The 13,306-nt window shown below is 40.9% G+C and overlaps 1 protein-coding gene across 3 annotated transcripts in view; it reads left to right on the top strand.

The window, feature by feature from the left end:
* Nucleotides 1–13,306, top strand: part of LOC138631294 (polypeptide N-acetylgalactosaminyltransferase 10-like) — a 119,303-nt gene that overhangs the window by 98,650 nt on the left and 7,347 nt on the right. For all 3 annotated transcript variants that reach the window (XM_069716151.1, XM_069716144.1, XM_069716138.1), the window contains exons 5-8: nt 172–357; nt 2,166–2,349; nt 6,490–6,607; nt 12,245–12,352. In XM_069716151.1, coding sequence (XP_069572252.1) covers nt 172–357; nt 2,166–2,349; nt 6,490–6,607; nt 12,245–12,352 — 596 coding nt within the window. The remainder of the gene's footprint in view (nt 1–171; nt 358–2,165; nt 2,350–6,489; nt 6,608–12,244; nt 12,353–13,306) is intronic.

Genomic DNA, 13,306 nt, shown 5'->3' with positions numbered 1-13,306 from the left:
GTCCAACATCATTTATATTGATTTTGATTTGGTTCTGGATCAAAATGAGAAAAGGTATTCTAGGAAACAAAGAAAATGGCATTATAGGTTATGACAGCATTAAACATGGGGAAAACGATCTCACTCTATTCCTGCATTTCCTCCTCAAACCCTCCTTGTCCCTCTGTGCAGATCACTTGAAGGTGGCGCTGGAGGAGTACATGACGCGGATGCCCAAAGTTCGCATCCTGAGGACGAAGAAGAGGGAGGGGCTTATCAGGACTCGTCTGCTGGGAGCCGCCGCGGCCAAGGGAGAAGTTATCACCTTCCTGGACTCCCACTGTGAGGCCAACGTCAACTGGCTGCCTCCTCTGCTGGGTGAGGAACACAAAACACACACACACACAGGCTACTGAACATCGTAAAGAAAATGTCCTCGGATGCCAAAAAGGAGTCCACAAATGACACTTTTCAAAATATCTCTAATTTAGGAAAAAAAAAAAAAATCCTATTTTTCCCATAAAGTCTCAATTTATTTCTAAAATGTTTTCACTTTGAAAATTGTCTTTGAGAACTTTTTTTTTTTCTTTTTCACTCAAGGTTACACTGATGCACACAAAAGTCTTGACACTCCTGCCAAATTGCTTTCTCTAACCAGTCACTCTCAAACATTGAATCACACACACACACACACACACACACACACACACACACACACACACACACACACACACACACACACACACACACACACACACACACACACACACACACACACACACACACACACACACACACACACACACGCCACCCCTGCTGTGAGACTGAGTGCCTCATCCTCTGGCTGATGGACTTGCTCACCAACAGAATCTCACTTTCTCAATTACCCTTTTTTCCATTAAGGGCTCCGTGTTCAGCTCTGTTTCGCAGCACGCCGCCGTCCCACTCGCAACCATTCCACAGCGAACCTTATGACCCGTGTTGCCTTTCTGTCAAGCTGTTTACACATTGTGTGGGAACAGGACGTGTATCCGTCGGTGCATAACATAAACAAGGAGTCATGTTTATTACAGCCCCACTGCGAAGCCTTGAATATTAATAATGGGGAAAGAAGGTACGGAGGCTGTGAAAAAAATAACGAGCTTGGTTCGAAACTTAACTGGGGGCAAGTTTGCACGTTCTCCCCGTGCCTGCGGGGAGGTCTTTCCGGGTACTCCGGCTTCCTCCCACCGTCCAAAACAAAACATGCATGTTAGGTTCATTGGTGATTGTAAAATGCACCGTCGTCTGTTTTTGTCTGTCTACTGCGTTGGCCCTGTGATGTACCGGCAACCTCTCCACGGTGTAACCCGCTTTCGGCCAAAGTCAGCTGGGCCGTGACCCTGTTCGGGATAAAGCACATCTATCCACTAATGCACTGTTGTACATTGGTCTCTCATTTGTCCTTCTTGTTCTTCATGCTGTGTTTTTATTTTCGTATCGTGCGTTTGTGAGTGTGGTTGCTGTGTGACGACTGTTTCAAATGACAAATGACAATAAAGTTTGAATTCAATGGAATATAGATCACGGATGGGTAAAAGAGGAGGAGAATCACTTGTATGAACCTGATGAATGTTGATATGGTCACACCAAACTTGCGGTTATTTGCTGTAAAAATACAAAATACAAAAAGAATAATAATTAGTAAAGCTTTAGCCGAGCTTTGCCCACCAATTGCTCACAGATTCAGTTTTTGCTGTGATTATTGTTCTGGAAACTTTGAACGACTCTATGGTCTTGTGTTTGTGGTATTAAGGCAGAAATTGGTGCAGCAGTTCTCTGAAATATCCCGATACCACTTTGAAGAGCTACTGTGAGCAGTGGAGATGACAGCAGGACCTGTTACATCAGCTCATCCCTCTTTAGCCTTTTTTTCACATCATGACCCGCGTCAACAAACCAGCAACTTTCTTTTACTGATGGACAATCGGAGTCTGACACATCGAGAGCTCAGTGGAAAAACATACAGACAAACACACACACACACACACACATTTGTATTTTCATTCATCCTGGACACGCACGTACAATACACAAACACAAGAATAAGTCCTCTAACAATGAAATGTTTTTGCTGTGATTTTTTTCATTGAAAAGCTGTAGATTTTAAAGTTTTTTTTTTTTTACCCAACCTCTTTGTCTCTCAGACCGAATCGCCCAGAACAGGAAAACCATCGTTTGTCCGATGATCGACGTCATCGACCACGACAACTTCGGCTACGACACACAGGCGGGCGACGCCATGCGGGGGGCCTTCGACTGGGAGATGTACTACAAACGGATCCCCATCCCCCCGGAGATGCAGAGGGACAATCCCAGTGAACCTTTCGAGTGAGTAACAACACACTTCGCTGAGTGTCTAAACAATGAAGTGAAACTCAACATTCACGCGGCTTCTTTCCATTGTCAAGTTTGGCTGGTTTAAATTTGACAGGGCAGTAGCAGCATTGTTGTTGTTTTTGTTGGTTTTAGCAGAAGAAAATGACCGATTTTAAAGTCCATTTGAGTTTCTTTTCTCCAGCAGGCTTTTATTTCGCAATATCTCCTTCAGTCAAGCTGATCTTTTAAAAGCTTCTGTCCAATGACATCACACATTGCACTTTGTCTTGATGGTAATGTTTATTTGTTTCTCTTGTCAAAATGCTCCATTAACCAAATTAAAAAAGTGTTTAATTATTCTGTCCGTTCAGGACAACTTTTGGTTGATGCTCGTTTGTGAGGCTAAATACCAAGAGCAACATGCACATTTCATCCTTTTTAATGAAGTAAACAAAATGTTCCAGCGGGCATCGCTCCTTGTGTGCCTCATGTCCAGTGTGTTAAGGGAGGAGGGATGTTTGTTTGTCTTGTGATTCTTCTGGACGACAAAGTATTCAAATCTGATTTCCTCCATACGCAATAGACAAAAACATAATTTGAGGGTAATCGAGGCTGCACAAAGTTCTGTATTTCGTCAGTGCAAGAAGAGCTTTTATAATTAACCAAACGTACAAAAGCTGAAATTTTTCAAGCTTCATCTATTTCTGTGATTCACTTTGTCTCAGCGGTAATTAAGTCCCTTTCCCTGCAGTGTTTCAAACTCATCCTTTGAGCTCCGATTTACACTGATACAGATTTGGACCAATTCTTCAGAGCAATGGGTTATTGTTCCAGGCAACATGTTGTCTAATCTGACTGCAGCTGTTTTTTTGCCAAAAACACTCTGTCCGCCTTCTCTGATCAAACAGATTTGATTAAACTCTAATTGATACAACCGTCCACGCCAGCTGAATCATGTTTCATTTATTTTGGACAAAAAGCACGTTTTTAGGCTTCAAGTTTATGTTCTTTAAATGAACTATATGTAAAACAATGATTATGTATTAGGCTTTAAGTGTGTTCATAAAATGTATGCTCTAATAATGGCATAGAAATTCAATTCAGTTTTATATACAGTATTCCTTTGATTTCTTCACTAAATAGCACAATCTAGCTCCTTTGTCTTGTGCAGCATGTTTCATTCTAATTGACTTTCAGAGTTTGAAATATTGAACTCTAGTTGCCCACCAGGTTGCCAGTGTAATATTTTAAATACGAGAACAGAAAGTCAATGCATCCATAATTCATTGAAGTGTGTCACAGAGAATTAAAAACAGCACAAATCATAACATTTGTCATCTCAGAGCATTTTTCATAGTAGTGTCAAGATTTTACTTTATTGCAGAGAGAAACCCAACAATTCTGGGACGAAGTGGAATTCCTACTGCAAGCCAGGCATCATTACCCAACATTAGTAGGAGCAGGTTTTCAAAATCTGGTTGAAAGCCCAAAACTCGGAGAGTCGATGCTGTAATGCCCAAAGATTCGGAATCAAGTGCTGTGCCTCTCTATAGTTACGTACTAACACTCACTATTTTGAGTGCATAAGTGCGTTCACGCTGTCAAGTATGGAAACATTGCAGTGTATTGTAAGTACCCAGGTGGCGTACTTAAAACGTCCCATGAATTGAGTTCGAAAGACTGGACACTTTTTGAGCATTAGCGGTTGCTGTTAGAGCTACGTAGCGGAGACGGAGGAATTTCTGGGTAAAATGATGAAAGCAAGCAGATATGATGGCGGGTGATGCAATTCAAATGTTACGATTATTTCTGGGAAGTGCAGAACGGCAGTGTGCAATTTCAGACTCTTGTTAAATGTAAGCGTCACCGTACTAAGTAAGTGTACTAACATGTGAGAGTACTGCATGTGAGTGTACTAAGGGAAGTACGCTTTTTTTGAGACACAGCTCAAGGACATGTTAAACAGTTACATACAGTTTAGGTGCAATCGTCAAATATTCTCATAATTTTGTGCATTATTATCTCATGTGTGGCCATGATGAATGATTCACTGAAATTATTCTTAAATTGTGGCTTCAAGTGTGCAACTATTTCCCACATTTTTACTGTGGTGAGCATCTCTCCAACACTGCAGCGCGTTCCTCCTCTTCCCCCATCCTGAGCATTTTTCTCTTATCGCCAGATATGGACGACAGAACATCAGTATCATTGAGACAATAAATTGGAAATTATGTTAATTTCATGTAGCCGCAAACAGCCAAAAAGCCACTCCATCACGAGTGCATATTGTGCAGCTGTGAGTGGTGATTTTGAGTTCCATCAGATAGCGTTGCTCTACAGAGGGCACGGCAAAATCAAATGTTTTCATCTCTGCAAATTGTTTATATCTTAATTGTGAAAAATGAAGTCGTGTAAACGACCTTTGTGAGTGTTAAACACAAACACCACACGGTGCGTCCAGAGTAATTGTGCTAAAAGTGTTAAAAGACATGAGCTAAAAGAGTGTTGCAGAGAAGTTCAGAGGTTTTATGTAATCGCTGCGAGAGTCATTTAATTGTTTTCACCCTTTGGAAGAAGAAAAGTGCAGAAACCTGGCTGTTTCCCACTGCGGGACTCATGTCTGTGCTCACTGCTCAGGAGGCGTGGGAAGCCCTGGAGTGTTGCTCACTGCTGACAGTACAGTAGCTGCCCCTGTTTGCCTTTAATTGATCCTCCCCAGGGACAACTTTGGCGAGAGCGGACTACCTGCTGGCTCCCTGCCTGTGATTCTGTACCTGATGAAAAGATCGTAACTATGACAACCCGCTCTACGTTGCCAGTGTGTGTGTGTGTGTGTGTGTGTGTGTGTGTGTGTGTGTGTGTGTGTGTGTGTGTGTGTGTGTGTGTGTGTGTGTGTGTGTGTGTGTGTGTTGTGATATTTCTGCTCCGAAGAGGACCACATTGCATCCCGGGGATAGAAAGATGAAAAAAAAAAAAAAAAAATAGAGATCTGCTGCAGGGTTGATTGATCGTCAAGATCAGTGCTGCAATAATGGGGATTCAGTTAAAGGCTTGCAGCGGAGAGACCCGGGGGTTAGGGATCGGATCTAGTTGGTGAAGTATCTCACAAGGAAACCTGACAAAACCTTGTGTTTATGTGTCTGCACCTGCTGCCCCAATTTCTCTGCCTCGGGTTTGCAGCAGCAACAATCAAGTACAGCAGCCGCACAGCAGCTAACAAGCCCTGCACTCAGCAGCATGGAGCTTGTCACAGCAGACACAAGCCACACTGCTCTGTAGTGGGTTAATTGCTTCTGCTCTGAGCAGAGCATCTTCATTATCTGGTGAGAAATGCCACCACCAGAAATACATGCACTCTGACTTCTTGCTGTCTGCATTCCTCTGGATTGTTTTCTTCCTCTGATATTTTGAGTTTTTAACACGTCTTGTGGGCTTTAAAAAGTGTGTTTGTCCTTCGTGGAGGACGGAAGCGGATTCCAAGCGGGGTCCAAAAAAGCATTTATCACACTAGCCATTCTAAACATCATTTATTTTAAAAGAAATATAGGCTCTCTTGTCAAGAAAAATATTCCAGAAAAATAAGCTTGCTTGAATTTATATGAAAAAAAAAAAAAAAAAAAAAGATACACAGTGGAAAATGAAGACAAAAAGGTGTTTGAATACCAAATAGTGGCTTTACTAAAGGTTTCAGCTACAGTTTTTTTTATACTTAGTTTGTCATCTTTGGCTTACAGAACTGCTTGAACAATATCTGAGCATGGAGTCAAACAGTTCATTTAATAGCTATGCTGAAAGTTTTTTCCATGTTTCAGCCGTCAAAGCGTTCCGTTCATCTACAATGGAGCAGTTGTTTTCTCCTTTATATCACGCAGGCGCTCTGTAGCAGTGTCTCCCAGCCTTGTTCCTGTGGACCCGCTGCCCTGCATGTTCTTAATGTCTCCCCGCTCCAGCACACTTGATTTAAATGTTTGGGTCGTTATCAGCCTCTTCAGAGTTTCATGATGAGCCATTCACTTGAAACACATCACCTAGACCATTAGAAAAGTAATGCTGCTGCTCCTTATGTACAGTATATATGTAACAGTTTTGAGTAAAGATGTTGCACAAAATGCACTGCAAGCAAGTGAATGTGCGTTGCATTGTGTCTTCCAGGTCACCGGTGATGGCAGGTGGGCTGTTTGCTGTGGACAGGAAGTGGTTCTGGGAACTGGGAGGATATGACACCGGTCTAGAGATCTGGGGAGGAGAACAGTATGAGATCTCATTCAAGGTAAAAATGCCTATATATGTTGTTGTTTTTTGTGTGCAATTTTAGTCAATAATCAAAGTGTTCAAAGGCACATGAGATTTCTGGCTTATACTCTGTTGTACTCATGGTTCTGTAACCAGCCAGTCTGCCACCTTTGGAATTACCTCATGATAGCACACGTGAGCATAATGAAAAATGTTCTCTTGGAAATGAAGGTTGTTGCCAAGAAATTATGTAATCCTCCTTTCATTTGGGTTCAGGGACACCTCTAATGAAAGCTCTGTGTCTGACTTTATATGTTTCCCCCCCAAAAAAAAGAAGAGGGAAGTGTTTTTGTTCTGTCTTTGAGAGCCCAGATTTTATTCGAATCTCCCTCTTCAGCCACATCTTAACAAGCTCAGACAGCATTAAAAACTGAGGTAAGACTTATTTAATTCTAGCTATTGTTCAGTGTCAGGGTTGTTGACCAAGTGGGAGTTTTTTCCATTTCACTTTTAGACATTTCTGTGTTCACAGTGGAGGAAGTAGAGAAATATGGACACAAAAACACAAACACTCCTGATTAAGATTTAGCTCAAGCAAGCACTTGTAGCCTCCCTGTGTTAGTGACATGAGAGTAGTTCAATCAGGAGAGACTCAATTTCAGTAAACAGATACAACATTTTATTGACATCCACGAGAAGCATGAGGGATGTGAGAGTATTTGGTGATTAGACCCCGCTGTGACGTCATGATATTGAAAGGGGATGAGGTAGAGTGTAGTACAGAAACCCCTCCCGGCCCCTTGGGGTCTAGATACTGGTGGTGGTGTTGGTAATGGAATTAAATAAAATTAAAAAATTGTGTACATTATAGAGGAAAAAAACTAAACAATTACCAATTCCCACATGACCAAGCTGGAAGAAAAACACCCTTTTAAACAGGAATAAAAACCTCCAGCAGGAAAAAAAAAAAAAAAACTCCCTTTTACAGGAAGAGAAACCTCAAACAGTGGGAAGAAAAAAACTCCATTTTACAGGAAGAAACCTTGACTGAAGCAGGCTCAGGTGTGGGCGGCCATCTGCCTCAACTGGTTGGGGTGAGATTTAACAGATTTAAACTTTGACAGCAAAGGAACGATTGGCTGATTGAGATTGCAGTGAAGTTGGATTGGTTTACTCCGAAACGCCCATGGTCATGTGATTAGAGAAGTGGGAGGGAGTAAATTGAGGACGTATGAGATGTAAATGTAGTCTTCCTGACTGAACCTTTAGCGCATTTAGCTCCATAACTTTTCCTCATGGCCATCTTGAAAGATAAAAACTGCAAAATCTGATCCTGAAGGACTGATTGTTTCCTGATTACACCAGCGTTATCTACATCTGGTCCACTGTATAACCCCACTTTAGCTCTAAAATGTGAAGGATCGTCGTGAGCAGCGTTTCTAAACTCCGAGCTAAGGGTGAGGATTTCTTACACTTAAAGCTAAGAGTATGAAATGAAGGATAGGCCTTGACTAAAGCCATCCACAACCCGGGGCTGAACCTGGCGAGAAAAGCTCTTATGTTTCAAGACTGTTTTGAAGCTTTTCATCTTATTTAAGTAATTACTGAGATAATATCCCACGCCAAGGTTATTATTTTGGTCAAGATTATCATATTATTAAAATGTTGCTATCAGCACATGCCTTGCTGTGCCTCTTTAAATCGACTTTATACCCTCAGATATTCAATTTGGTTTCCTTTTTATTAAGATCCCCATTAGCTGATATAGAGCAGACAGCCGGTCTCCTGAGGTGAGAAGATTAACAGGCTCTCATACTAATCCGTACAACCAAACTGCTGCTCCCACAGACAGCCAGAGCCCCGCTCGCATGCAGAACACAATTACTTTATTCACTGGCACAGTTAATCTAAAGCTCCATCCTGGTGGCGCTGTTATGGGAACACGGAGCATTTCCAGCTCACACAGTGCGATAATGTCAGAACATACAAGGCTCACGGAGCACAGGAGCAACATGACCCGACACGCAGGGCGGGGAGGAGAGAGGATACGTGTCGGGTATAAAACTGCCGGAGACACGGAAAACTAAAAGCACCAACAGTCAGAGTTTCAGTTATGCAAACATTTCACAGAGACCCTAGCCCTGGAGGCAGAAATCATTAAACCTCCATAGATGCAGCCGAAATATTTATTCAGAGTAAAAGTTGTCAAACAGTTGGCAGAGTAAAACTCTTCTAAAAGCATACATTAAAACATAAATGACATCATCTTTTTTTATTCATGGCCGTAGCAGTCAGAATTTCTAGATGCGTAGTAGGCGACTAACACGAACGTTCCTATAACGGCCTGCGGTGTGGTTGATAAAATCCGAGTGCACGTGTTTGTTTCCATGGCAACACCATGCTAACTATTTTTGTTTTCCCCTTGCTTAATACAAACTTTCTGTATTGCCCTCTGGTCCAGGTGTCGACCCAAGTAGAGCGTAAACCCTGTGGTAGAAAAGAACCTCCGGGTCAGTCCGCTCTGATCAGTGTGGGGACTCGCTATTCTTGAAGCATTAACTTCCTGATTTGTCCTGACTTTACATGCATTGCTACGAGCCTTTAGTTCATCATTATTCATGTGGTGGACGCAAACCACATGACCGGGGCCACTGAAAGGCAGCGGCAAATCAGACTCTATGCAAGTATGTTTTATTTATTATAGTACACCGACAGAGACTGCTTGAGTTTTTGTTGCACTTTAAGTCAATGCTGGATTTTTTTTTTTTTTTTTTTTTTTGTCTCGCAGCAACATGTTTTATTTATGCAGCCGGAGTGAGTTCTGTGGTTCTGCAGTTTCTCCCCACCAGCTGAGCTGTTGATCTCGGCTGGTGGTGGAGCGTCTTCGTCTGCAGCGGGACGGAGAGACTCGAGTTGCACTGCAGTGACGATGATGTCAACACGGGGTCGTGACGACAATTTTGGTCATGCTTTGATGTTTTAACAGTCGAATGTCAGCTGAAAATCTTCACATGTGGCACACAGCTTTTTTAACAGTTTACAAAACTCAATCCAAGTGAGTCCATTCAAATGCAAGAGAAGAGTAATTAACTAGAGTTTTGACAGCTGATACGTTTTAACGAGTTTATGTGTTGGCATCCTTTTTGTAGAGGTGACAAATAAACATTTTATTTCAAACGTTTCAATCTTTGATTTCTTCACTAAATAGCACAATCTAGCTCCTTTGTCTTGTGCAGCACAATTCATTCTAAATGACTGTCAGAGTTTGAAATATTGCCCACCAGGTTGCCAGTGTAATATTTTAAATACGAGAACAGAAAGTCAATGCATCCATAATTCATTGAAGTGTCACAGAGAATTCAAAACAGCACAAAACAGCTAATACACGGATAACAGCCCCTCCAATATTAAATGTAATTAAATATTAAACAATATTACATTGTTGAATGGAAAAGCATTTTCACATAATTTAAATGACTCCAAATGGGTTCATCCTCTTGGGAGCAGGGATGTGCTTGTACTCTCAAGTTCGGCATTTTGGATGTCGCCACCTTGGCCTAATATCTAATTAATGACGGGATTATTTTCAGATGGACCACCAGAAAACTAATGAGAGGGAGTGACATTCGATAACAACACCATTATGACGTGTGAAAAAAATGAATTGACTTTGTAGTTCAGGATTGAAGTTGAATGCGAGTCTATGGAGCCAGAGCCTTTCTGGAGCCAACCCCTAGTGGCACTCAGAGGTATTGCAGTTTAGGTCACGTCTGCACTTACTTTTCAGACCTGGAAGCTGTGTCCACTTCTATATACAGTCTATGATCTAGTTTCATATCACAATATCGATATAATACCAATATATTGCCCACCCCTACTTCATTCTCCCTCAAATTACCCACAAATCCAGGTTTGTGGTGCATCTGCCTCCTTCTTTTTTGATATATATATATATATGTATATATATATATATATTCTCCAATGTTGTTCACTTCTTTGGTTAGAGGACCCCAAATACACGTCTCAGAAATTCACTGTGAAATACCTCATGCATCGTAACTGTAATCCCGAGACTCCACTGCACTCAGCCTGAAGTCAGGTCATAGCAGGTGGACAGAGGCCCCTGGTGAAGTCTGCGTTGTATGTGCATATGACCTGATATGTAAAACATTTATATTTGATGATCTATTACTCCTGTCTGTGTTCACAAACTCCCAGCAGCTTCAGCGGGCCTCTAACCTTCAAACGGCATACATAATATTTACAACAGGCTCTTCTCTGCAGGAACAGAAGCCCTGCACGTCTTTCGCTCTTCATACTTCCCTTGTTTGTTTTCAGGTTTTAATCCAGCTTTTCATTTCCACCCTTTTCATTTTGCTATTGTCTCAAAAAACAAAACCCCCTTTTCCATTTTGCCTGCCGTCTTTAAGTCTTCCTTTCTTTCTTCCTCATCCTCTTCACAGCCTCCCTTTCTTTCTCATGGTTTATTTTCAACACGCAAGCCAAGTATAGAATAATGACAGCTGTCTTTATTGTAGTGAGGATTAATGCTATAAAGATGTTCAAGAAGGTTTGTTGCTTAAGACAAACACATCAGTGTCTTTAAAACATTCAAATAACTGAATCATTTTAAAGTTGTTGTTTTTTTGTTTTTTGTTTTTTTAAACAAGGCATTCTGTTTGCTTCGTTTTCCTAAAAAGCAATTGCAGTCTGCATTTTCATGTTTTTCTAATACCAATGAAGTTTCAACACTGTCATAACATAAATAATGTACAGCACAGCAAATTCTAGTCTTTGGAATAAACTCTGAGTTCAAATCACAGTGTACATGTGAGACCATCGACTACACGCTTCTAGAAGTTGATCTTTTAACCCATTTCAGGTGTTAACCTTAACTCTAGTGGGAGTTAAAACACTACTCCTATGAAGAATACAATTCAACTTTTACATTAAGTTGGTTTTTAATGTGAACTCTTTCATAGTGTCACCGGTCAGCATTTAAAAGTATGTATTATTTGACACTCGAAATGTTCTAAAACGATCTGTTTTAACAAAAGTAAATATAATTTTGGCCCATCACTTGGATTTAATTTGGTTGCTTTATTATCAAAAGCTACGTTGAAATAACTAAGGCATGCTGGGAAATGGCAACAAAGCTGCACAGTAAACACCGGGAGAAGTGTTGAATCATGATCCTCATCACCCAGCGAATGAACACCAAAAAATGACTCCTCTAAATAGTATCCCTGAACACAAGCTGTAGTTCAAGTTAGAAAATATACTCCTAACTCTTCCATGTTTTTTTATTTTTTTATTTCAGGATGTTTCACTCCAGAAAGTTGCTGTGAACTCAGCACTTCAGTCGTTTTCTCATCTGACCCTCCTGCTCAGCTGAAGTCGCCATCTTGTCATAATGTGGTTTTGCTGTCTCCTCTTCTTGCTCCAAGCTGCCATCTCATCTTTATTACCACCCCTCTCTCCTCTTAATCCCCCAGGATTCATAAGCCTGTCATACTCTCACTCCTCATCTCTTTCATCATCCCCTTCCTTCACCTTCCTTTTCCTCCTCACAACTCTTTGTCTTTGAATCTTAAAAATGGACAAAGCTTCTGAACGCAACACAGATTCGTCTGATGAAAGTTCCCTGTCTGTCTCTCTTTGTGTTTCTCTGAAGGTGTGGATGTGTGGTGGTCGGATGGAGGACATCCCTTGCTCCAGGGTAGGACACATCTATAGGAAGTACGTCCCCTACAAGGTCCCCGGTGGGATCAGCTTGGCGAAGGTAATTCTTCTCGCTGTGTGCCCTCCACGGTTCATGTCAAAATGCAATGCAGCAGATCAGTCACAGATTTTGTTATATACTGTATGAGTATAATACAAAGGTTCAGTGTCAGCACACTGCTGTCAAACACTTCTGTAACAGAACCAAGTCTGAGGCACAATAAAATAATGGATTGCATTTTATTGTGAGTGGAACTAATCTGAAAGATTGATAGTCTGGCTCCCCAAAACATGCTGGATATGTGTGTCCGTATCCATTCAGATCTAATGTTTTATGTAAGCCAAAACATTGAGGTTACATTAAAAAAAAAAAAAAAAAAAGGGTTTAGGTCCTTGCTCTAAAACACTGCATCGTAAAATTCAATAATACATCACAATATTGTGTTTTTTGTTCATTAAAGATTCAGAGCAAAAAGTTAAATCCAGACAAGAGTGTTGTCAAATGATTTAGAGGTATTAGATGACTAATGCAGCGTACAGACATCAAAGCTCCTTTATAAACTGTAGTCTCGTGTGTATAATAGTTAATTTATAATAGTATTTTCTCTTTATTTCACCTTTTAGTTTCCAGGTCTGTTATCTGTAAGGTTTCTTGATTAAACGTTAAATGAAATGAAATATGCTTAAAATTTCTAATTTAAAATATCTTTTTCAGCAAAATTGTTGTTAACTTTTTACCCACAGGGCTATTCAGCATTAAAGTTACAGTTTACAAAAACAGCACATTTGGCTCTGTGCAGCAATAAAATGGACTTTGATATGAAACCAAATCTATTTTTAACTCTGGAAATATTAAGACGTTATGGTGGTAAAGGGTGGAAAACGTCTTTGTCCCCAAAATGCACTGAACAGTGAAACTAAATGCATCGGCTCCCGAGAGTGAATAAATCTTTGCCTCATTAAGCTTAAGTACACAAAATAAACATACATGTCCCCTGTACACATGGGAACACAT

Source organism: Brachyistius frenatus, unplaced genomic scaffold (assembly GCF_029030835.1).
Source record: "Brachyistius frenatus isolate BFR_SWC_R1_liver_20210118 unplaced genomic scaffold, ASM2903083v1 Contig_5, whole genome shotgun sequence".
NCBI lineage: Eukaryota > Metazoa > Chordata > Actinopteri > Embiotocidae > Brachyistius > Brachyistius frenatus.
This window is presented reverse-complemented; position numbering and strand designations above follow the sequence as displayed.